Source organism: Battus philenor, unplaced genomic scaffold, assembly GCF_028537555.1.
Source record: "Battus philenor isolate CCGP_79_NKW_IND1 unplaced genomic scaffold, ilBatPhil1.0.hap1 SCAF_24, whole genome shotgun sequence".
Taxonomy (NCBI): domain Eukaryota; kingdom Metazoa; phylum Arthropoda; class Insecta; order Lepidoptera; family Papilionidae; genus Battus; species Battus philenor.
The window spans coordinates 4146744-4174489 of NW_027181687.1; the positions used below are offsets into that span (position 1 = coordinate 4146744).

The window sequence follows — 27746 nt, forward strand, 5'->3', positions numbered from 1 at the left end:
TTGAACATTTTTTATACGAAGGATATTTCTTACTACTTGCCGAACCTACTCTAGGATTTGCTACGAATTCGGAACTAATACATTTTATAAACAACACTTAGGCACATTGGTTGTTAATTAACTAGTAATTATATTTATTCAGTTTTGTTTCTCATGATCCTTCCTGAATGCCAATTTAGATCAGCTTGGCGTGGCTGGACTCACCCCTTACTATGACCACACCCGCTCGCAATTGTGTGCTCAAATCCTGCGATCTCACTTATACACTTATTTTTATTACCATCAACGCCTTCATAATTTCAGCGATAGTACGCCAACTTATGGACATAGAAGAACTATGAAGCTTTCCAATAAACACCGGTAGAAATCAGTCAGCATCTAGCGACTCATCTAGCGATGACATTGACACGGTCGTCTATCGATCTTGTGGTCGGGTGTTACTCCAGAGACTTGAGGATTCAGCGGCAATATGTTTTTGTACTGTAATAGAATTTTTACTACACTGTTACACTGTAATTGTCCGTCTACAGCTGGTCGTAGACATCCGACATAGATTTCAAATAAGACCGGTAGGAAGCGGCTTGCATCCAGCGTTTTCGGACAAACATGTACACATGCACACTTATTATATTTTTAATTTGTATATATACCAACACACATATTTAATGATTTAATATTATATTCAATAATATATATATATATTCTACTATATAATCAAAAAATTTTTCATTTATGTAATATATTTAACTACCTAAAATAAGGTGGGCCAACGACATCGTTGAGCGCAAGATCGCCGTAGCGATCTGACTGCCGCCTGATTTGATGATGACGATGGTGATGAAAATAATTCTAGCAGTAATAAAAGAAAGTCGAAATATGGATGGAATAATTGATGTAATTATATTTGCTTTAATTGCAAATAATATAGCAGTCGTATTCGTATGTGTGTTTGTTAGTAATTAATTAATATTTATTTATTTAGTTTGTACGCTGTATCACTCTAGTATGACTGGTAGATGTTGTTTGTTGATTACAATGCATACATTGCCACTGCAATACAAACATATACATATTTCGTTCATATTGTAAAATTAAATAGAAAATTTATATAAATAAAATGATAAAACACACAAGTTTAATGACTATAGCCTCATACAATATTGCACGTATTCGACACAATCTAAATCAAAGCTTGTCTTATTAAAAAACAGTAAACAGAAAATAGAGACGTATATTTTAAATGAAAGAACAATTTTGAAAAAAGAAAACTTGACAATATAGTTTCACACGAAACCGTAAATCGCAGCTTGATTCGCCGAGAAAAGCGTATAAACCGCAGCAATTTATTTTACGTGCAGTTGTAAAAGGAGAAATGAGTCGAGTATTTATAGCCGAACCAGATCGAGACCAGATAGATAGGGTTTACAGTTCGAGACGTATATTGGAACGTGGACAAATTCGAAGATATCTCACATTTTGATTTCGATCGTTCGCGCAGGTTAGACGTGATTTTTTTTATATTATGGCTTTCAAGTCACTTTTAACTGCTTTTTATTTACTATATAAATTATTTAATTAATTTTTAAACATATAAGACATTATTGACATAATAAAAACATATTTACTACTAAATTACTTAAATTTTGTGATCTTCGGTGTTGTTAACTTTTGTTGATGGAAAAGTTTCACGTATTTATTTATATATTTAACATAAAATATAAAGTAAGGTAGCTTATATTTAGACTCAGGAAAAAAATACTGAATATATATTCAAAAGCCAAACGCAGCCTTATCGCAAACGGCGATTTTTCCGAGACAAAACTAATATTTATACCGTCTTATATGTTATTTTGATTTAGTAAAAACATAGGTAAATAACAAGTCGCTTCTGCCTACAGTACACTTAGAAAAGCCAATTGCTTGTTTCTACGAGTAATCTGTTTTGCGTAATTCATCATTTTAACACTATTTTATTGGAGATAAACAGTAATAAAAGGCAGTAAGGAAGTACTAACTTAGAAATCTAAAATTAGTTACAAGCTGTTATTAATAGTCTAATGTAAAGTATAGGTTTTCCACAAAGATCGCCACAATGACCGAATAGCTTTGGTATCGCCAAACCTGAACAAAGTAAGGCTTACTTTTACCTCTTTATACGGCTTCTAGTTAAGCCTTTCATTGAATTTTCCACTTCCCGACTTTCGCTAAAACTGACCTCCGTTACGATCTTCGGTAAAGGCCTCCGCCTTGTAGAGAGCAATATAATGATGATGGTGATGTTTTTGCTGACAAATCAACTACGCCCCCCCCCCCTTCATAGCTTTTGTACTCTTTTTAATCGTATTTTTTGTATCAGTCGATATCAAAAAGTTGTCTGTAAAAATTACGTAACGTGATATTATGTATTATTATATATAGATGTATAATAAATAAGATAGACGGTCTAGTAAATAAGTTAGAACGTTAAGGGATGGATGAGAGCCGAGGCGATGGTAAGTTATTTAAAAATCAATCTAGGGCCGGAGAGACGCAAGTAGAATTAGCCACAGTGAACGGAAAGTCATTAATATTCTAAATCGACGGCATGTCGCTGGTTAGTCTTAAAATATATAGTTTAAATTATTTAAATACTACCTAAAATAATTATGTGTGTGTATTAAGAAAGTTTGATTTTTTATATGCTTTTAATATGAATTAATTGCTTAAACATTTCTCTGTAGAGTTCACGTTCCATATTGCTGGCCACAATACGTTTGTGCCAAAACATTCTTGAGCGTTCGAAATTAAAACATCGATTTTAATTAGGTTTCCATTAGTGACGTGGTCACTTTCCTTGCGATAGGGTCGTGTAAATTGTAAATTATCGTTCTAAATATGTGAATACACTTTCTTACCGTTTAGCTTATAACTACAGGCTCTCATTTTCCTCGCCACCGTGTTTGGGTGGTAATAGACCTCCGCATATTGCGTATTACCTATCCTCATAGTTACGTTAGTACAAAATCGTGAAAATTTTTAATTCAATATGGATTGCGTATCTTTGCTTGTTATTATTTAAAAAGTCATTTAACACTGTTTTCTGTTTTATTCGTTTCTTAACGTTTATAAAAAAATAAATTAAATGCTAGCATAAGTATGCCGAAAGCTGTGTAGGCATTCTTTAGTTAAACATGTTTAATGTTTTATCAAATGTTTATTCTTTATGTCTCTATTTATAATAAATAATACTGTTATATTCAATTAATCTACTGAATCTAAAAATAAAAAAATTATAGAACTAAACATAATAAAATAACCTATAGGTTTCAGTGTATAGGATTTTAGTCGTCGTCGTCATTACAGTCAATCGACGCCTGCTGCAAGATATAGGCCTCCCCCAAAGATATCTATGGGGGGATATACTATAATCGCCAGGCTTCGCGTGCAGATTGGCGATCACATTGTACTATTGTAGTACACAGCGGTGTATTGTCCACGCTGCTGCCCATCCTATGAAAATTTGTTTGTAAGCAGTGACAATTCTATATAATTAATGCAATAAGCGTGAATTATAAAAGATTGTGTTTAGGGAATCGAACCCGCGAACTACGATTGCAAGTTCTAGTCTTCTAGCGATGGGCTACCACTGAGTACCCATTTTAGAACGGTTTACTTAATACGTAAAGAATTATAGAACATTGAAATGTGTAGTATTAATAGAACTTACTGTTCATCAGGAGGTAATATAAATATATTTGAAGACCATAGAAGTAAGGTGAACTACACTAGTGAAGCACTAGATATACAGATAAGTTTGTTATTGTTTGTCTTTGGGCTTTATAAATTTAGTTACGCCTTTTGGGGCTACTACTATGTACGGTATTAGAATACAATCCCATGTTTGTTAAACAATTGTTCGTAAAGATACTATTTTATTGTGAAGGATCTTTAAAGTCATGACTTAGCTTAGAAGTGAATTGCTTTACTTCTATTGTAATACGGATATTTTAAATTTTTGGTCTTCTCAAATCAAAGGATGCGTTTGGAATCCACGTGGCTTTAGATTGAAGGGTGCCATTATGGGAAAACTTAATCTGAATCTAGATTTTATTTAATTATACCATTCTGGCCATTATATAAACCATTACACATATATATACATATAACACACACATGTAAACATACAAAATTGTAAATTATTCTAATTGAATAAAAATTTACGATAAAATATATCTCGTAATGTAATCTGCGAAATAAAAGTCACGTTTTTTTACAACTTCTTGTCTGAATTTGAACAAACTCAGAACCAAACTTGATTCACGCAATATTGATTTAGTCACGCTATAACTTGGAAACAACTCAACTGATTTTATTTGATTTTATAATACTTCGCAGAATGATTTATTGAAAAAAAAAAAAATACAATCTACACTATAGCTTGCACTTGCAATGTTGATAAATAAATTGTAAACGTGTCGTCAAGATAAGGTAGCGTCAATTTTTAAAATACGTGTTATTCACACAGTCAATTATACATCACCTGTTCACCAGTAAAAATAACTATCAATGTTTTATAACAATGCATGTAAATTAATGATTTGTACAAAATCACTTATTTTTCCTTTATCCCTTTCAGGACCATAAGGTTACGGTACCTTATTTAATCAATTTAGCTAGATGTAATGAATTAATAGGCATCCTAAAAACATAATTTATACTAAAGATTCAAAAAAGTTTTACATTTTCTTTGGAAATTTATGGGACAAATATGTCCCTATGGTCGCTAAGGGTTACTTTCTACTTAAACTCTAAATTTTGGTTTACTTATTGGTAAGTCTGTTTTGTTGTAAATAATGTACATTTGTTACTTAGTGTACTTTTTTTTACTTATTTATGAATAATATAAATATAATAGGGCAAGTTATTTGTGGTACTCGGCGAAACAATTCCTGTTGTTAGATGATTGGTTAATGATTAGATGGATTGTTTTTTTGAGACATTGGAGGTTCAGGTGATTCTTGCCGTTGAAGAGTCGTCGTTTCTTCAACCTCGACATCAAATACCCCTTGGTCATCATTCTGTACTAGAAGTCTTTGGTCTTCGTCATCAAGCACTAAGTCATCTTCCTCATCGCTATTGTCACCCACAAAAATTTGAAGAATTTTATTTTTTCGAAGTTCAAAAACTCCACGTCCCTTGCGAAACATATTCTGAGAAAAATGTGAATAAGAAAATGATAGTATTTTGGTATATCACCAGGCCAAAAGTTAAAAAATTCCATATAAAAAGTATCCCTTTACGCCGACAGGGACATCCGTGTCCCATAATCTTTATAACGATTTATCACAGAATACAACATAAATACATTACTACTGAATATTTAGAATAACAATTTACTTGCCAGGTAATGATAATTTGACACTGTAAAAACTTGAAAAGCACTTTTACTATATCAATTATTTAATCCAAACAGCAGATCATTCGCGCCAAAAGAACTCTAACGTTCCGACGACGATAAACAATAAACGGTGTTAGTTATCCTATATTGCCAGTAAAAAATAATAAAAAGGTACTTTCCGAAATATTAAAACAAAAAAATAATTTACAATGGTTACGTAAATATTTAATTAATCCATGATTTTTGCTTGGGACACCGGCGTCCCCGTGGTCGTGAAAGGGTTATTGGGGTTCGAATTGATTATTCATAGCTAAAAAAAGGACAAGAGCTACCGGGTCAGTAAATAATTATTAAAATAATTGCTAAAAATCAATTAAAATCAACTTTATAGAAACGCAAACTGAGACCTTTTAAATTCATAATAATATACAGGTGATTGGATTTAGGTGTAACAACTTTAAATGAGTTAATGCATAGGTAAAATAGTTTCTCAGCAAAAAGTTCCAAAGCTTTACACTTTTTTTTTAATTACACTGTTTATAGTGATCACTCTGAAATATGCTATATTAATTTTCTATAAACAAAAAACTTTTGATATAAAGTCTGCAGCGGCAGATTTTTAACAATTTTTTTTTTTAGGTATACGTTTTAATGCTTATACGTTATTTATTATTTCAGAAACCATACGTAAGCTGACAACAAATGAGTTGTATATTCATTCCTTACAAACTTTTACACCTATAATCATTCTGTATATATTATGAATTAAAAAAGACTTAGTAATGTCGCAAGTTTTATGAAGTCATCAGTTATTAACAGCTTACAAAAGAACGTCGCTTATGTTTCAAACATAAGCCATATTCCACTGGCATCACATTTGTTATTCTCGCTCTATGATTATATTTATGGTTTTATTTATTCCGTCAGTACTTTTTGTTTAGACACAATTCAATGTACCGACTATTAAAATTATTGTACACGACACAAATGTAAATGTTATAAACTTTGTTTTGAATACATACTACACTGTATGGTTATTTAAATCATAAAATATAATACGAGTACATACGAGTAGAATGAGAAACGCACTGCTGTTTTTAATCCTTTTTACTTTGAAAGCTCGCCAGTAACACAGAAGATAATTGTTATAATTTTAAAGATATACAAGTGAATTGCTTATAGATGTACAAGCTTTAAAGTAGTGAATGTATAGAGCTCTTTGGCGGACAATTATTGTATGGTATATTCTCTACAAAAATCAATATTATCGTTTTAGTAACGTAACAGTAATAAATTACTTTCCCAAAATTTGTATCACTACATATTAAAATCAATTTTTCTTGCAGACTTTGTACTCACAAAGGAGTTTCATAGTGATCATTTTGTATATGATTATTCTAAATAAGTTTAAATCTTTGAAGCTTTTTAGATAAATGAGCTGTATATTATATTTTAAGGCTTGTACACGTGTAACCAATGATGCTGTATATTATATCAAAGTTGTAATTTATAATAAAGGAATAACTGTTACGTGAGTCGAAAACTCATGTTGTACCATTCGAATCGTTTCTACTTGAGATATTAAATTCTTGGGAGGATGAAACAAAACACTATTTCCCCGTTTGTAATCTTGACGGTAATTGTGTAAAATTAGAATAGAAAAGGGAGCCCATGTGGTACTGCCTTTCAATAGTTCAATATATTCATAGAACCAGGAGTTCTACTTTTATTTTAGTGTAATTTATGTAGTGTATATGTTAATATAAACAAACGCGAGATTTGACTGCTAATTTTAAACTTTTACGTGCATATGTTAAAGTTATTTGATAAACTCTTCCAGAAATATAGCAAACAGAAAATTTAAAAATTTACATTGAAATAAGTTAGTCTATAACCAGTCCGGTAATTTTATGAAAAACCTCTACAAATCTAGAAGGTCCAAATTATTAACACTGTTATTTATTCAGAAGATCGGTAGACGAAGGAAAGTAGCCCAGTGGATCGGCAAGAGACAATGCGCTGGTCACATAGCGCGCAGAACACGCCTCTGGGGCCTTAAGTTTCTGGAGTAGAAACCACGGATTGTCGAGCCTAGTTTAGTATGTCCACTAATAAGGTGGACAGATAACCTTGTTAAAATAATCGGAATACGCTGGATGCGGGTTGGACAAAACCAGTATGGGAAATTTATGGGGCAGACCTATGTCCACCTGTGGGCGTTCAACGACTGAAACGACGATGATGGTTATTTAAGAAAATATGATCATAGCTATTCTATCAATTTATTTAAGACGAAGTTTATAACTCTATACACCTACATCAATACTTCTTCTAGTACTATTAAAAGAGTGAAAGATATATCAGCAAAAGACATGTTGAAATTCACATTACTCTCATGACTAAAGAAGGGCATTTTATTTCTTAAATGTGGAGTGGTTTTATGGTATTATTATTTAAGAGTTCGCATTATATTACTTGAAAATCGGGACTAAATATTCGCGTAGCCTGTTTATGGTGTCCTCTGTGAAATGAATTTGCGAATATTACATAATAACTCTTCTCCCTACCTAAACAAATTTGAAATTATTCTTCTAAAACTGCTTTGAAAATCCATACAAAAAATAAGCTGATGTTTGTTCTAGATACATCTAAATCCTTCAGTAGAATATAAAGATATTTAGCTGTCTTACCTGTCTGTCGCCCATACCTCCGAAGCATACAAATACGATTTCTTTATTTTTTATTTAATATTATTTATTGTACAAAATGGGATACATTTAAATAGTTTCATACTGATAAACAAAAAAGTACAATGGGCGCTCTTATCACACGAGGCAATCTCTTACAGACATTCACAGTACAGAAACAGTAGAAGCATAAATAATGGGTAGTAAACGTGTACTAAACATACATATATACAAATATACATTAATTATACATATAATAATTAAGGTATAATACATATTATAAATATAATTCAATAATAAATAAAAACATCATAATGATTTTATCACACTTACCTCAGAAAGAATAAAGAAACAGAGAAAGAAAATCATAGATCTAGTGAGTAGTTCTTAACCATTTTCTTAAAAGTAGGTACTGACTTAGCACGTCTTGTATTCAGCGGTAACTCATTCCACAATCGAACGGCCTGTGTGGTGAAAGATTTGCCATAAACAAAAAAGAATACGCGAGCCTTTTTAATTTCTGATTCTTTGATAATCTCAAACACCTTTCATGTGTACCATGAAGAAATTGAAACCTTGATTTGAGATAAGAGGAAGTGAATGGATTTAAAATAATATTATAAAGTAGATATAATTCTCACTATATGTAATAACACTGCATATTTCACTTAAAAGATTACTCCCCAAGAAGGTGGTAAATAAAAATGATATTCTTAATTCCTTTTTAATGCTAATTTCTAAAGGCAATCATTATTACCCACAGCACTGCTCTAAGTAGGAGAGTATTCAATTTGAATTTCAAACTGTTCAATTTTAAATGAGCTTTTTCTCTTTTATACTGACGTACAAACCTAATGAACTTAAGAATTATTTGTATTGTAAAACAATATCAACGATATTCATTTTCTGTACTAAATATAAAAATTTAGCATAGAGATACAAAAACTGGTGGTAATGGTTTAGGATTGCTACAAATATTTTAGGTATTGAGTTCGATTTTCAAGTGGAATTACATATAAAGAGTAATTTAACCAAAGAGGTCTTCTGACTGCTGATGACACAACTTATTGCATTATTTTAATGTTTACACATACTATTAACTTGTCATATGTCTTTAAGTAATATAAAAAAATTAAGTATTTATAAGATTCTTAACTTGACTATATTTTAGTCGTATAATTATTACATTGACGTTCAAAGCTACATAACTATTTCTTGAAATACCTCTAAGTTATTTTAGTTATGAGATGCATCCTGTTTGGTTGTGGCTGGTTTTCGGCCCTCTTTGAACTGTGCGTTATTGTCTGCAAAAGAATTTGTTTTGAAAAACAATTAAACATGCTTGTTTGAGTGTGAAAAAAATATTTAAATTCATTGAATTTAGTTTCTCTATCGTTCTCAGCTGAATTCATTGCTTAACCGACCGCGCAATTGTTTCTACGTGTTTCTTATAGATATAGTGTCCGGTTGCGGAATTTAGCAATAAATTAATTCTTTTTTATAAATACCACGTCGCAGAGCAAACATTGGACAGTGTTATTTTTATTATTTGTGTGGGTTTCACAATAATTATGTCGCAACGAATAAAAGAATAACACGCATCCGCATTTAAAGATAGTTTAAAAGCCAATGATTTGTGTACAATTGCATGTCGACTTTTTTATTTCTCGGTATCCTTACTTATCTTTTTAATTTCATTATTTTCGGTACTTATCAAACACTTTTTCAATACAATCAATTGTTGTGTGAAATATGCTCCACCTTTACATTAGGATGAACAATCTCTGCGCATTCAAAGCGAAGGTGTGAATGTCTGTTACATAACAAATTGACGGAATTATCACAATAATTGGGCATTATTATGTTTCATGTATTTTCTCATTCTCTTTTATCGTTTTTGTTTAGTATTGCTTAAGCACGAATATTATGCTTAGTATAAATAGAATACTATGTTATTTATTTTAAGGATAGATAAGTTATTTTTTATTGTAAAATAAAATCTATTATTTGTTTAACCGTCCAATTGTATAACAGCGGTAGAGTACTGAGACTTACGAACGGAGATGGGCGGTTCGATTCTGAACATACAATCTAATATAATTAATGCTTCTTGCAATAATTTTATAGGATTGCCATTGCTCACAAAGAAGTTTTCAGAGGATAGGCAGCAGCGTTCTCTGTGTAACATAATACCACACTGCGATCGCTAACCCGCCTGCCAAGCGTGGTGATTATGTAATACATAGCAAGCATAGCCTTCCCCAAAGTTATCTTTGGGGGAGGCCTAACCTTTGCATAGTTACCACCTTGTTTAGTAGCACCTTGTTTAATAGCACCTTGTTTAATAGATGAAAATACTATTTATTATTGTTTCTTTTAACACCTCATTAAAGATAAACCAGTAGGGTGGTTAAGGCATCGAATACGCCTCAGTACGTATTAAAATAAGTCTAAAAATAAAATAAATAATCAATTATAAATAGAGAGAAAAATACGTAAGTAAAAACGAATTTAAAATTATGTATTATAAATTTTATTTCTAGGTAATAAATATTTTCGAGTATCGCATAACTTGATTTCAACCCAAAATATTTTCGCCATTTCGTTGTTACAGGCCTACATACTGAGGTCCCTGTGAGAGGTAGCGTAGGTAGTTAAAGTTTTAATGCCGCTGGCATTGTTTCGGAGATATTTCCTTATATTAATTCGATTACACTTACACGTTTATATAAGTTAAGATTCTTATAAGTAATTCTATTTCCTCTCGCGAAAACAATACTTCTTTTCTCTTTCGAAAAGTATTCATTTCGGAAACATATCGAATCCGAACAGATGCGGTAGATGAGTTTTACGATTTATTGAACTTCCGTTGAATATTTCACAGACGTCATCTAGACTTACATGACATGTATTATATGTTATATGAAAAGCGAGGATTTTTGTATTAGATTTGAGTTTTGTATGATATGTTTATATATTGTTACCAATCAAAGTTTTTTCATTTAGTTAGAAACAGTTGTAGTTATTAGAAATATCAAACAACCCTTTTCTCCCAACAGAGATTGCTCTTGTGAAGATTTTCCACGAAAATAAGAAAAAAAATATTACAAATAATTGTTAGAAAGTATATTATAAAAAGAATGGTGTTTATAAGACTTTCAATTATTTATTTTAATTTAATACTATTTACTGTACATTTAATAGCAGAAAGAAAAACAATGATTTATAAAAACATTAAAAAGTCAATGAGCAGTCTCATCACTCGAGGCAATTTCTTATTAGTATGAGAGCACACGAATAACAAATAGCATATTACGAGAGAAAGTTATAATATGATAAATACATTTTATATTAAAAAATATAAATTTCGTTTCATTCATATGTATACGTAAATGCATTTATATGCAGTAATGATAAATACATCAATATATATGATTGTAAAAACAACTATAAGAAGAAAAAACGCCGCTTATCAATTTGTATGAAGTTCACACTTGCATGACAGATAAAAGAAGATAAAAATACATAATAAATAAGTTAATTAAAATTCTGAATATCTCTATTCAAGTAGGAATTTACAAGTGCCTTGAGAAAGAGAGATAGTTTACTTGGTTGGTTAGATAGTTGTAAATGAATTGTAACTATTTATAATGTACACAACATTATAATAACAATCATGTAAATGAGTCAACGAACCAAGCTACAATCGTTTTAATGAACTAAAAACTCTTGAACTCTGTTTAAAATAAAAAAGGAAGGTCTAAAATAACTTGTGGTACATTATTGTGTACACTTGTGGTACACTCAGACCTTTTAAAGATTTGTTATCGGTTTGAAAACCAAATTTAGGCGTTACGAGTTTATTTTTATTTCTTGTATTTATCACGTGCGTGAGGCTATTTTTAGTGTAAAATTATAAACTTTGGCGTAGAAATAATGTGTTATTAAAAATGTAGTGCGAAGCAACCGTTATTTATTTATTTAATATTCTTTTTTGTACACGATACCGTTAGAATATCAATTTCATTAATTAATTATCTAAAAAATACTCCTTAACAATTGGCGTAATATTTGGTAGCGATTTAACATTCCATAACAGAACGGCTTGTGTGGAAAAAGATTTGGCCAAGGACGATTTAGAATGTTCCAGAATTTTTAATCGTTATTAAAATAAGATATTTACTAAAAGATATCAAACGCTATACTTTTTATTCTAGATCGTAATTAATTCAGTGCCTCGTTGAGATAGAATCAAACAAGAACTAACGTTCAGATTGAATTTGTAGGATTACAGCTCATTAGTGTAATGAGTTGGGATTCCTAGATTGGTTTCCCTAGAGAAGCGTTGTTGGAAATGCCTGAAAGAGAATTTTTTTACGTCTTTATGGAACCTGACTAGAATACCTGTATTAAATCAGTTGTAGATTTCTTTTCTTAGAATACCATATAATTATCAGTGTTTTAAAAATATTAGAATCCACTGGAAGATCTATGTCTAGCAGCGGATGTTCTATGGCTGAAATGAAATTTGAATTTCAATTGAGTTAATAACACGACTCGGTTAGTATCCAGTTTCAAAAGACAAAGAGGCTGACAGTGCATTTTAATACAGTAAGTTTAAACTCTTGGTTTCGAACTTTTTAGGCACTACTCTCCCATTCCCAAGCTACCTATTTTAAAAAAAGAATTGATTACACCACTTACTTTGCGCCTCTCTAAGATGTATTAGTGTTCACAAAGAGTGTCTTAATGAATTGGCAACCCTGTGTGTGTGACAACAAGCATACTGACCTAAGAGGTAGGTAATTCAAATAATCACTGTGGATAGGTAGGTGGCCGTAGGACGTTCACGCACAAGACAAATGATCTTGTTAAGGTTGTCGGAAAAACTGGAAGCGGGACGCTACCAACCGACCTTTTTGTAAATTGACAAAGGAGTCTTTGTCCAACAGTGGAAAACACGGATGAAATGATAACGATACCCAGAATAAATAATACTATAGTGAAAAAACAATTTTATTTTGGTAAATTTGTTTCTTCACATATTCATCATGTTTTAGTAGCTATCCTATTGAAACCACGTATCAGTTAGTGTCTGTTAAAAAAAAGGTCATGTTTATCACGTAACACTTGAAGCAATGTTTTAATCAACGTATTCAAGCCGGGACTTTTGTCTTTCTGTCAACGGGCGACGTTCACAGTCAGTCGGCAACTTTAAACAAAAAGAAACGGTCAAAATAATAAAAGAGTAGCCTAGAGGGAACGAAGAACAAAAGTTTATTTTGAAGACAATTTTAAGATACTCTTTACGAGATTTAAAAATTATTCTTTCTTTTTTATTTATTTATCACTATAAATAATAACAATATTTTCATTTTAACTATTAGCTAAACATTATTAATCGTTTTTATATTTAAAATAAAATACTTGCCAAATAGGAACCGATTTCGTGATATGCGCTCAATATTTAAATATAAAAGGGTTATAACAATCATATAGGGCGTTGTTAAACACCTTAATAGGTAGACCGATGACATAATTAAGTTCGCAGGAAGTCGTTGGATGCAGTCAGAGGAAGACCGATCATGGCGACCTTCGGGACAGGCCTGTTCCCTGCATTGGGCGACCATCAGCTCAAAAGAAGAAGAATAATCATACGACTCGTGAAAATTATAACATTTATGTGCTTGTCACTGGTGGGCTCAGTTCGATTTAATACCGGCTTTATTTGTTGTTTGGAGTCGAGTACCCACTCCTGGAGATGAAGCATTCATTTTTTAATCACCATCGTTATGTCAGTCGATGGACGCCCCCTGCAAGGCGCAAACCTCAAAGATTATCATGACCTATCTTTCGCTGCCCGCATCGAGCACCTTTTGGCTGCCTTGACTATGTCATCGCGGAGCCTACCGACGCCGCGTCTACCAGCTGCTGGTCGCCACTTATGAAACCCTTCGGTCAAACGGCCATCGATTGTACTAGCGACTTGTCTTTTGCACTGCCATTTCAGATGAGCAATTATTCGAGCTATGTCGATGGCCTTGGTTTTTTTTTTCGAATCTCCTCATTTCGGATTCGATCTCACAGCGAAGCTCGAAGCGTAGCCACTTACGTTACAACCTTATTAATATAAAGTGATAATAATCAAAGTTATATAACTTAAAAATAATATGAAATAGTGATATGTTTAAAGCTAAGATGGAGTTGTTTTTATTTTACCGTTTATATGAGATATAACAATGCAGACGGTAATTTAAAAAATCAATAATATATAATAGTTATACCGCGTGTTGGCCGTTAGTGGTATGATTTAATTTAATTAATATTAGTATAATCTTTATATGAAAAGTGGTATTAATCGAAAATAAAATTTTTAACATTATAATTTCTATTATTTATTCTCAGGTTGACTAGTTATATATGTCAAGGCTTAGATGGAATGGATACATACCTCATTTGTCAGCAGAAGGGCTTGGACCTTTTTATAACCATTTTCCAATCATCTTCAATGAAATGATCACTCTGAACATAATTATATTATTTTATTTTATATTTTAATGCTACAGACCTTAATATTCTTACTGCAAAATATGTGGTTATTGTAATATTGAAACTAGAATTTAAAAACGTTTTACTTGCTGTATTATTATTGCGTGAATTATTATTTTTGGTTAGGGTTTAACACCAATAATCAAAACAAATGAATGCAAAAAATTTGTCCACTTCGCTTAGTACCACTTTGTTACGTTTTTATTTGGACTGTTTTTGGAATAAAATTCCGAAAATATAAAACTCCACTTTTCTTGTTAATTAATGCCCGTTTAATTACATTTGAACTTGTTACGGGGGATTACGAGCGGGTTCGTAATTTTTGTTTCGTCCAGTAATTAGATTTTTATTGGCAAGGGACAATGCTTCGTCGCTCGTTCTTCTTTCAACTTGTTGCGGTTATATTCAAATGAAAGTCGAGGAATATTTCTTTTTCTAATTAACCAGTCGAGACTTGATATTGCTGAAACTTTCATTAATGGAGAAATACGGTGACCATTAGATAGGCTCCCCATTAGGAGATGGTTCAGATCGTGAGAAGTCGCTGAACGTTGGCAGCGTAAGACAACTCATCGTGGTGATCTTTAAGGGAGGTATATGCCTTGCAGTCGGAGTCTATCTACTGATTTTATAATAAAGTCTCTAACTAATTTCTTTATCTTTTGCAACAAGTATAATTGCAAACTTAATATAGGTACTTAGTATAGGCATTCTCTCCCAGTAAGCAAAGGTATAAACGTCATAGAAAAATTGTTTGAGATTATAATGCTATATGCTATATACAAGATGATTAGTCAAGCCAGTCAAGATTTTTATAGGCGAAAGTTCAGCTGAAAGTCAGCCAAAATTTTTAATGTTTTACACCTACTTTCAATCCTTTTGTATAAAATGGTTTTCTTGAAATATAGTAAATTAAATGCGCTAGACCCAATAACTCCTGGAAATATAGTCTGCATAGACAGACACCGACGAATAATTAATTTTAATATCGTATACGTTATCTAATATTTCAGAAAACATTTTTGTTTATGGTGTAACTTATATATGTTGACTCTTATAAAACTTTTACCGTTATATAAAGTGACAGTGTTAATATGCAATAAAATTATAAACTAAATGTTTTAATATAATATTTATAAAATTATTCTTATAATTTTTGCGTATAAAATAAAAATATCATTGTATCATATGTATGTGTGTTGTCTGTGATTTTTATTGTTTTGCTAAAGACAATCGATAAAGTACACGTGAAAATACGTTTCGATTTATCTTCTCGTTATCTTTTCGTACAGAAAATGAGTGTGAAATTCCCCAAGGGGTTATAAATACCTAATCTTTCTTTTATTCTATTCATATATGGAAGTATTTTGTATAATATTTCGTAGGGGTTAATTTTATGTTATATCGCTGCTATTATAGATACAAATACTGTTATACTAATAGAGAGATGTTAATGCAATTAACTTATAATATGAGATCTAGAGAACAGTTTAAGTAGAAAATATTATGACAGTGTATATATTTTTTAATATATATAGATGCTTATAAACATATTATAAATATATTTATAAACATATATGGATGCTCAAGTAACTTTGATTTGACCACCCAATTGTTTTAAGTATAAGTTAAGAAATGGTCAGCTCGTCTCTTGTAGATTGCAAGTTTTAAGACATCTTATAAAACACTCAACATGGTATTAGGTGCTATTTTCATCTCCCGAGATAAAACATTTTGCTTTCGACCAGGATTTCTTCAAAAATATTTTCCTTACTGCATGATATCACTTTGATACGAACACTACGTGGATGGTCAATCTATCGCAGAGGAGGTTTCATTGTACCTATCAATTTCCCGGTACACAAATATTTAACTAATATAAAGCCTGTGTAGGATTTATAAATTGTATTTGGAACTCTACACAGGTGGTTCTCTTTATCACCCCACTCTGTTTTAATATTACAAAATATTTATTAATATTTTGTTTATAATTAATTATAACAGTATTTATGACCACACTATATGTGAAATATTGACCATATATGAAATTATGATCACACAAATAGCATAAGGATATTAATAAATATCAAAAATAGTGACTTAAGGTTAGAACAGGGATTATTATATCTTCGTAGATAAGATTGTTATTTTGATATTTAACAAGAAAGATGCCTACGGCTGTAACCTATTAATAAGTGCAACTGCCAACGACATATTATACATATCGTAATTAATAATAAATAAATAAATATATTTGATCCTAGGCCTCATAGTAACTATTTTTAGGTTACTCTGTACGGTATTATAAAACAATCACATGTATTGTCTGCCAGTTATGGCATAATAAAATTAAGAAATACATTAAGGAAAAACTTGCAAAACTCTGAAAAATTTTAAAAGCTTTTTTAATTGATAATAAAACGTGGAAATTATTTACTACTATATTGAACTATATAGGGAAGCTCGATGTATGTGTGTAGCTTATTTCTATTAATTCAAGATTTTTTGTTATTGTTATGGTGTAAACAAGAGGTAAGTGTAAAAAATCCTATGTGAATAACAAACAAAAATACATGTTTTTTAAAAAAGAAGCTATTCACAAGTTGTAAATTTTACTACAAAGACAGTATACAGAGGTAGTTAATATTCGTGGTCGGGTAGTTAACGACAGTTCCGTTTTTACGGTCCTAATACGATGGAGTGTGTAAGCCTTTAAGTCCCTTTTCCGAGTTAGACACGGTCAACTGGACCATGATTTACAGAAATGTCAGCACGTTGGGACTTATGGAGCTATTAATAGCATCTGCTACTTCGAGTATGTTTTTCCTCAGCTAATATTTTTTTGTTTTAATTCTATTTTTTGGCGAGTAATTGAACAATGTGTGACATTATGTTTTATCAGTAACTTCACTCTTTTTTTAGGGACTTTTATGAAAAAATTAATAAAACTAATTAACGAAAAAAGAAGGTATATATTTTAAATTTTACTCGTGTGATAATAATTTGTATATGACAAGAATACCTAAAGAGAAAATGGAGATAATAATTTTAACAAAATAAGAGTCAAATAAGTTGTTTTTGTCTCGTAAACATGATCATTTCAGCAGTATATAACAGAACAGTGGTACTCCAGCGGTAGAGGTACAATCTTATGTAATTCACACTTTGTGCGTTGTTTATATAGGATTTTCTCTGCCTAAATAACAAGTTTTCGGAGGATGTGCAGAAATATCCTCTGCGTACCATAATACAACTCTGCGATCGCCAACCCGCCTGCCAAGCGTAGCGATAATGGAATACCGCCCCATAAATCATTTGGGGAGGCCTTGTAGTTTGTGTCTATGGACTAAAATGAGGCAGTGTATTCCAGTTTTATTTTTATTTAAATTGTATATGGCATAGTTAATTATATACAAGTATTACAATTTTCATGGTCGTGTTTTTATTTTTTAATTTGCTATGATTAATTTTATCTGCTATAAATGTTAACTGGTATAAAATGCTTTTATAATTAAATTCTCCGTTGTATTTATTATAGTTTAAGAAGTGTATGAATTGTAAAAAAAAATGTCCTAGTAAAATCATTCTAAAATAGTGAGAGTGTTAACAAAATAAAATGTGAGATTATATACAAAAAAGGATTAATTTATTTGTAACATACCGTCTACCATTACACAATATTGGTATGTGTATATACTTAGCCTTGCCATAGATATTGTTATAAAGAAAAACACCTTTTTTATTGTACGTAACATTGATTAATATTAAAGTATGTTAACATAATACACAATCTCTTTCAACTGTTTCTAGTTTTTCATTTTAAAACAGCGTCATATCAATTAACCGCAATCGGAAATTTATAGCAAAAGATATTTCAATTTTATTTCTACAAAGATTAATGACAATAAGTAAATAGTCGTATGACAGACAATTTATCGCATATACAGGATGATTAATATGATTAACTTAACAATCAAACTGTACATTAATAATGAAATAAGTACAAAGATCCAGAGTATATTTTTTTTCTCTGTCAGAAAATAAGTTTGGTAACATATTCTTTGATTAAGCAGACAAAATATGCGTAAACTGACAAACGTATACTATTGAAAAACAAGTCAACAGTGGGAAATAATGTATAAGTATATCGGATTATATTTTATTTATTTTTATAATTATTATCATATATTATCCACATTGGATCACTTACAGTGACCACTTTTGAAAGTCCCGAAAAGAATGCTATAAGAACCCAATTTGATACTATGGTATGCTTTAACTTAAAGCTATGAGGGTTCCAAACGAGCCCTGGTCAGATAAGAGCCCACGATAATCTCAGATGATTTTTTATAGTCACTTTATTAATATTCTCAACTCAGTTGTAGAGTCACGAGTAAATTCATTCTCAAGCTTTATTATTACAGTTAAAATTCCTACGTATTTATCAGGATTATTGGCGAGATTTAGTTTAATAATCTTCTTAACTCTATTATATGATTATTGAGACATTACATGAGTGTATATTGTTATATAATACCGTGCACAGTGGCGTGTAATAAATTACTGTTTTAATCGGTGTTTTGAATTTGCTATTATGTAACATCGTTGGATTTTTGCCACATCTTGCTTTGCTCAAATTAAAGTTTAAATATGACGGCTGAAGGATTATTATATGTTATACATTATTAGAACTAATGGTCGAAATATATGACCATTCCTTTTTCGAATCCTGGATTAAACATGATAGATCATTTGTATGTGAGATAACTTCCAAACACACCATTTTTGTTATTCATTAACGTCAGACGTTTGTATGGTATGGTTTGTATGGGATAAGAAAAGTACTGTTTTTACTACTTTTCTTCGAAATTTTCCGCTGGTTTTGTTTCATGTTGTGTAACATTCCTCATCCTTTGAAGAAAATGTGAACAAAAATGTCAGCTGTTCTCGAGTTATGTGGTTAGCATTTGGTGATTTATTTTCATTTATATATGATCACCTTATCAGCCGATAGATGCCTACAGTGTTGGTCCTGTGCTGCCCGCATTCAACGACTTCCTTAACCTGATGCCGTCGGTCCAGCCATTGGGATCTGCCCATTTATCGTTATTAATTATTGGTAAACATGTTTTTTACTTATTTACTATTTGTCATCAGTTCCAAAGGTGGAGATCGTCGACGAGCGGGGCCGACCGCTGCAAGATAAATTCTACAAGGAAGGTTCGATAATAGAGCTCCGTTGTGTGATTAGCGAAGTACCACAGCCATCGCGACAGGTGAACTGGAAGCATGGATCCCGGTTATTAAACTATGATACGAAACGTGGTGGAGTGAGGTAAGTATTAATACTAAATCACTATTATTAGCCACGTTTTATTAAGCACATAATTTCGATGCCAAATAATGTTTTTTTTTATTTAATGGATTCAGGCGTTACATTGCGGAAGTCCATCCTAAATAAGAAAGGACCAATATCTAGCCACCTCCGCACATGCAGTGGTAGTCGTGCAACAAAGTGCACCGCTCGCCAGCCCGCTAATAAATGCGTATGCGGTAAACAATTCAAATCACACAACTGCCACCGCCAAATCACTCAACACGTGTTTCACCCCTCCACGGAGCATCTTCAGGAGTTATGTTACACCGATTAGTGCCAAACACAGAGTCAAAGTTACTTGGACTTCTCCACAGAGTTCCAATAAAACCAGTTGAAAGCAAACAGCCTGCGTTTTGCTTAATAAGGTCATCCGTTCATCTCGAGATTGGACGTCTTACGCTACGTGTGCCGATATTTGGTCTTTATGCTTTGTAGTCTATCCATTGCCACTTCAACATACTCGTACCAATACGACGAACAATGTCGGTTATTTTCACTCGTGTACTAATCTCCACAATCCAGAATCGGTCTCAAAGAAACCTCAAGGGAAGTCCGCCCCGCGGGTCGGTTATCGACAGTGAGCTTGATAATAAGGTTTACTCAAAGTCAAAGAAGTCTAAGCTAAATAAAATTTCTTTATCAAGGTTTTTATACACGACAATTATTTTTTAATAACCAGAATATGCAATATATGGTTTTCTAATAATTTTCAATATTTAATATGAATATATAAAATAGATTGGTTGTTTATAAGTAATGTCAGATAGTATTGCATATAGATATCTTGATATCTTGTCAGCGTATAATTCTTTTTTATATAATAGCAGTGCGGCAGTGTCTAATTTTCTATAGAAATGTCTAGAAACTTCTGAACGAAATAGAAGTTATAAAGCAGGTCGAATTATTTTAAAAGAGTACTGAAGATAAATAGTTTAGTAATATGATACGGTTTAACTATTAATAAAAACATGCCAGTGAAAATATTTTTTTTTACTAAATTAACCCTAGTAAAATAAAGTACAGTTTTTTTAATTTAAGACGGATTTAATACGGAGTATTTTTTGATTGCGATTTGTCGTTTCATGTGTTTATAATATACTATGTTTATAAAAGCAATTATTTTATGGCACATATTTTAACTTATCACATTTTTAGAATTTAAAATTAATTTGTATCGCCTCTGTGTTACAATTTTCAATTTTAATGTCAACTTAATACAAAACAAATTCTTACATCGTCGCTTAAATTAAGATTCAAATTTATTAATCGTTATAGGTAATAGCTGTGGTACACCGCAGCTCTACCGATCTGTTATAAAGTGATATATTGAGCGGGTACAAGGTCTCCCTATAATGAATTTTGATCAACATGGTATGTAAACCATGTTGACTAATATTGATTCTGGTAGTGTAGAATAATAAAATCTGGTACAGAGTATCTCTAAATTAATAATATATTGGAGGGTCATATTAGCCGTATAACCTTCATTACCGGGACTAAAGCCTCTCTACTGAGTTTCAATAAGACCGGTTTGAAGCGGTCTACATCCAGCGTCTTTCCGCCTTGTGGGTGAATAGTCTGCGATGTGCTGTGTGTGTGTCGGTCCGTCCAACCAGGACTTACTTTGCTGCGTTTTGCGTTTTTGCTGTACAATTTTGAAATTTATGGCTTAATTTTAAACATTTATACACAATTTTGTTTGCTATTTATAAAACAGAAGTATTTGTTTTTAATCTTACTTACGATTATATTTTCTTTTTCGTTAAGAATATTTTATTTCCTTTAATATATTTTCATACTAAATAGCCATTTTCTTTTGCGTTCTTTTATGTGTATCCAGTATCTTTATATAAATTTAAGTACGCGAGACTTGTTTAACCGAAGAGTAGATATTTCATGACGACGACATGAAGCAATAAATAAAGAAAAAAAAGAAATGTCGGTGTCATGAATTTTGGATTCGAGGTAAATCTAAAAAGTTCAAGAAGATGAAATCCTTATACATAAAATCAGTGCTGCATGCCTAATCTGCGCTAATTCTCTAAGAGATTCTTTTGCTAGTGCAAATTTCTAGTGCAAATTTAATTGTTTTGGTAGCGTTTCATATTCATGTATAAAAGAAATGTGTTCTTTGGTTTCACTCTATAAAATGAATGAAAATATTTATTTTTTAGGATACTTTGTTTCTTTATCATTCAATATTTTAATAAAAAAACTGTTAGCCGTATTATATCTTTTTTGTATTTTTCTGCCTTCATAGCCGATATTTTGTTTCAAAATAATGCTATGTATATAGCAGTGTTATAAGTAGTTCAGCAAACAAGTCGCGCCTTTTTACGTATCACAGCGACGTGCATAAAAACCGCGGCGATTATGTGTTTTAAAACTCTGAGCTGCGTGTTGTAATGGGTACTTAACTCAGTCGAATATACAGCCTCTCTTGTCACTTTATGCTTTAATTAAAAATTAAAATCACTATTAAGGTGCTACTGGGTCATCGTTAATAGCTTATTTGTTGGTAAAAATTTCAACTCCAACAAGCTCAGCGTATGACACCCACCTACAAAATAAACAGATGACCTTGTTAAAGTTGTCCTAAAACGCTGGAAGCTAGACAAGCAGTCTTATTAGAAATCAACGGTTTAAATAAAGAGAATGTCAACGAACATTATACTATACAATTCTTACGCTTTGAATTCTATTGACGAGCTTCGAGAGTCCCTTCTCGGATCGCTTTTTTGTTTACGATTTCTATAAATCATTTGTAGTTCTGGCTGCGTATTTGACTGTAGGCTTTTTTATACGGTTTTGCCACATAGGCTTCTCAAAGTTACCTTCACATAGTTGGTCCTATGAATCGTAAATTGTAAGGAATACGTAATAATTTGTAGTTATCTGGACTTCGAGAATGTTGACAAATGCTTCTTTATTGTTTTGTGTGTCTGTCTCCAATCTCTGGTAGCTTCAGAAAAAGATAAATCTAGAACAGCGACATCATCATCATTAACGTCCACTATTGGACGTATAACTGCCCTAAAATTTACAATAAGACCGCGTGGACGCGGCTTATATCCACCCTTTTTCGGCGGCAGTAACAAGGTTATCTGACCAACTTCAACCCGCACTGAACTTTGCCACTACTTTTATAATCCGAACAGCCATGGACTAGAACAATCTACCCGCGTCGTTGTTTCCAGTTAGCTATAATTTGGGAGTTTTCAAATAAATGGTGAATAGGTAACTTCTAGCTAAACATGTACCATCGTAGACTTGGTCATCGCTTAACATTAGACTAGTCAGAGGTCAATTGCTTTGCCTATAACCAATAAAAAAGCATGTGGTCGTACCTCCGACGCTGAGCGTGGTGTCCATTCGTGAAGTCATTTGTACTGTTAGCCATGTAGCTTGCTCAGTGCAATTTCAACATGTCAACCTATGGTAACAACATGATCTACCTATTGTTGGGATAAAATCCTCATGGTCTTTTAATAAAAAAACATACCCAGATTTATTAGAATGTAATAAATTATTAACTTTTTTTAACTTGTTCACATTAAATTAACTAATTAACACTATACTAACATTAAACTTAATTCAAATTGAAGCCAGACGTGAGTCAATATCGTCATATAACACTGTCGACGTAAACGAAAGAACTTAAAATTCCGCACCAGAGTTGTCGCAAAGTTAATTACACCGGGCCCTTACAAATCTTTTCAGAGATTTCGACAAATAAGCGTTGTTAACACCCCATGAATTTTATGCGCGCAATTTGTTTGTATAAATTAAAGCGAAACGACCGGGGAAGATGTTTTACCAACGAGAATCTGGACTAACTGTATAAAGCGTATTGTCGCCGATTTATTTATTTAAAAGTAAAATAAGACACCTTTTTAATTGGTATACATGTTGCTTTAATTCGTATGATGGTTACAGTGGTTGAAGCTTTAAAGAGTAAATTGGTAGTCATATGCTTATATCTATAAAATCAACTTCCTTCCATTTACTGCCAACCATCTTTAATTAAATTTGAAAATCGAATGTTTTTTTTTTAAGTTGAACCATTTCTTATGACTGGTCGTCTCTTTCAACGGTGTAGGTTCAGTTCAGATCGAATCTAGTCATGATCTTTTTATGCGGAATACATTCTCGTGTTCAATCAAAGGCCTTGTCGATAAGTTCTTATGACACTCCAATCTTTATTTATATGCCTTACAAGATTTTTCACCCCTTTAAAATTTATGGACCTCTGTATTTTTTATAAATCACAGCTAACTAAACTAACTAACTATGGTTTTCAGGGTGTTGTTTTGAAAGCCTTCAAAAATTTAAATGTTGGAGTGGCTTGCTGGCCGCCAGAATTCTATGCCGTATGCCTATACCGGCTTGATTCTTATCAAATTAAATGAAATATTTTTCTTTCGTCAGTGCGCATTTATTTTTCCAATATGCGAATGATTGTGTCTTATGATTGAAATGTCATGTCACGTTGCGTCGCATCATTTCATATCACGCAATATGTTAAGTTTGAAGTACACCGAAATTCGGGAAATTACGGTGAATTAAATAAAATAATTATTACTATCAAGTTATTTAATACTACTATATTTATACATGTCTACACAGGACTAACCGAATCGATTGCTGTCTTAATACTCTGAGGGGTGGTCGTTGGTACGGGACCCTCGTCCCGTAATAGATAATTCGATGTAAAGAAAAACACTTGCCGGATAGTTAAACTTATAATATCACAGAAAAATAAATCTCAATCTGAGTTACAAGTATTTCCTTTGTTGAACAGCGGTTGAAGCGACACGTCCGCTTGGTAGCGCGGCGCGTCAGAGAGAGAGCGAGTTGTACCGAGTGGAAGAAGGGGCATGCAAAAACAGATGCGTTCATAGATAATAAATTTGGGTGCGTTCTAATCAACGCCACAACTCAAAATAAGTAAGGCGATTACTGAAATTGACTAACTATTCTACTAAAATGTGGTTGAATTTTTGTTATAAAAGAATCGACTTTTATGTGCGTTATTGTGATGGACATCCGATATACATAAATAAGAAACTGTTTTTTTTTATTCAAGTTATAACCTTTCTATTTCATTAAAAATAAAAGTTCTTGATGAAAGGTTTATTTATTTATTTACTTTATTGGAGATAGACAGTAACAAAAGGCAGTAAGAAAGTACAAACTTAGAAGCTTAGAAATATAAAATTAATTACAGTTGTTACCTTATAACTATCTCACTGAGAACATATAATGATTTATAGTCAAACAGTGAATAAACAAATAAAAGGTCTCTTTTATAGCATAAGTCTAGCATCGTTACAGTTAGATTTCGAAGACGTAATTTAACAGACTAATCAAACGAATGAGTTAAATGCGATACCTAGTTGGATTATCGCTTTTGACGAGGGTAAGCAATCGGGGGTGAAAGCGCTGAGCGGAAAATGGTCCGGAAGAGATCGGAACGTTTATTAGACACTTGCCCGAAGTCAGGACCCAAGAACTAACGGAATGTTGTTAATTACTAGAACTTTTTAGTGTAAATTTAATAATAATTATTTTAGTCGAATATTAATTTATATTAACGCTAATTGTTTCAGTTTAAATTTAAATATAAGAAAATATTTGCACAGAATGTTTTATTAATTTTTATATTACTTCATATCTAAGATATTTAGCATAGTGAAATGGTATTGGGTTGGCTAAATAACGTAAACGGAGGTAAAGCGACCTACAGGTTTTGAACTGGACACCAGGGACCGGCTAGCAAAGTGTCAAAAGTCCAATGTAGATATAAGGCTTTGTTAAGATCGTTGAAAGATGCTGAATAAAGCCTGCTTCCAACCGATTCTATAAGAAATCTATGGTGGAAGCCTGTTTCTAGCAGTGAACGTCTTAGGACCAAAATGATGAAGAAAACGACAAAGTCTTTAAAATGAAATCCCGCGGAATCGGAATTTTGATACTTGACTTAATGAACAATAAAGTGTATTATTAATATTTAATGTATAAAATTTTAGTTATTTATTAGTTTTGTCATCATTTTAGTATTACATAACATAGATTTGACTTAAGTTTAATTTGATGTACTGACCCGTGAGAGATAAAATTTTAAAGGAATTTTATTGTTTTATTTTTGTCCTAATCGTTAGAGATAGCAACCCATTTTTTGTGAGCATATATATATATATATATATAAAATATATATATATATATGTATATGTATATATATATATATATATGTATATGTATATATGTATATATATATATATCTGCTCTTTAGAGATAGATATATATTATCTAAAAAGTGTTTTCGTTCCCAGCGTGAAGACAGAAACAACATCGAACGGTGCATTGTCACGTCTTTACATTGCGAATGCAAACAGAAAAGACTCCGGGAACTACTCGTGTTCACTGGCAGATTTTGCAGCTACAGCAGTCTCCGTGCATGTATTGAGAGGTAAGAAAATAAACATGTACGACAAAATAACAAAATGAAGTAAAAAATAGTGTCAGGAACTACTCTAATTTATAAAGAAGGGAAGAAAATAAACGACTTACCTTCCAGAACTAGGATATCACTGATGCGTTAGCCAGGTGCATGTAAAACTTTGCAAAATATTACATGATTCCTTTAAATTTCTTACAATCATAAGGGATTGTTTCTACATATATGCTCGATTTTCTAAATCTCACAAAATAGTACATTTTTTTAACCCTCAGCTTTTGTAAAAAAAAAAAACAGTTGAGAGTTTGAGATTAAGCTAGAATTGAAGATGCTGCCTCTTTTTGTTAAGATAATACTTATAGTGACATATAGTGCACTAGGCAACCAGAATTATTAGATAAAGCTAAGTTACAAACAGACACCTAAAAGGCCAAACAGTTTTATCCAAAAATAATTCTCATAACGCCAACGAAGCCGCTTGGCAACTGGCTAATTCTAGGCTACCGGAAAGAGATCAAAATACCAGTTAAAACTAAATGTAACTGGTTGTAACCAGTAATAACTGCTTCTTGAACAAGACGCAACTTAATTCATTATAACAGCTCCAATTTCATCTTAAAGTTACGAATTTTATATTGTACACTCTTTATTAAATTTTACATTTCCTAGTATTAACTTAAAATCTTACAATTCTTAAAAAATATAAGTTTAATAGAAGATAGTTAAAATACAAATATTTAATTAAATTTCGTGTTTGTGACTTAATTATCTTGATAAATATAAAGATATAAATCTCTCGCATCCAAATTCAATATTCATGTATGTACTACGTTGATCAAATATTCAATGAACTCGATCTTGTGTATTGTCAGATTATTCAGATCCTCGTCCCCTTACAGGCGAAAATCCCCTTGCAATGCAACGCGGCGGTGTCGCTGGTATATCTCATCCAATGTGGGCTTTCCTCTGTGCATACATTAGCTGACACATAGCCGGCGCGTATTGGACGCGCAACATTTTGTAATAATACAGTTATCTATAAGTTTCGTGTTGAAAATTCGCTAGACCGTATACTCTTTGTAATACGCAGACGAATTTTTTTGTTGAAAATTACGAAGTTATTACAATATTCATTTTTATAATACACTTCAATTAAAAAAGTTCGTCTGAGTACTGATAATATTCAGTATTATAATATAGAATTAAGTCTAGAATGGTATAATCATAAAATTGTTAATAATATAACATTAAAACTTACCCACAAATTTCCCACGTGCATTAAAATTATACGTATTATTC

General features: G+C 31.8%; 1 protein-coding gene across 1 annotated transcript in view; it reads left to right on the forward strand.

Moving 5' to 3' along the window:
- LOC137924740 (opioid-binding protein/cell adhesion molecule-like) overlaps nt 1-27432 on the forward strand; it is a 47379-nt gene extending 19947 nt beyond the window's left edge. Inside the window, exons 4-6 of the mRNA XM_068768158.1 lie at nt 19771-19948; nt 26323-26459; nt 27347-27432. Coding sequence (XP_068624259.1) covers nt 19771-19948; nt 26323-26459; nt 27347-27432 — 401 coding nt within the window. The remainder of the gene's footprint in view (nt 1-19770; nt 19949-26322; nt 26460-27346) is intronic.
- Nucleotides 27433-27746: the final 314 nt, after the last annotated feature.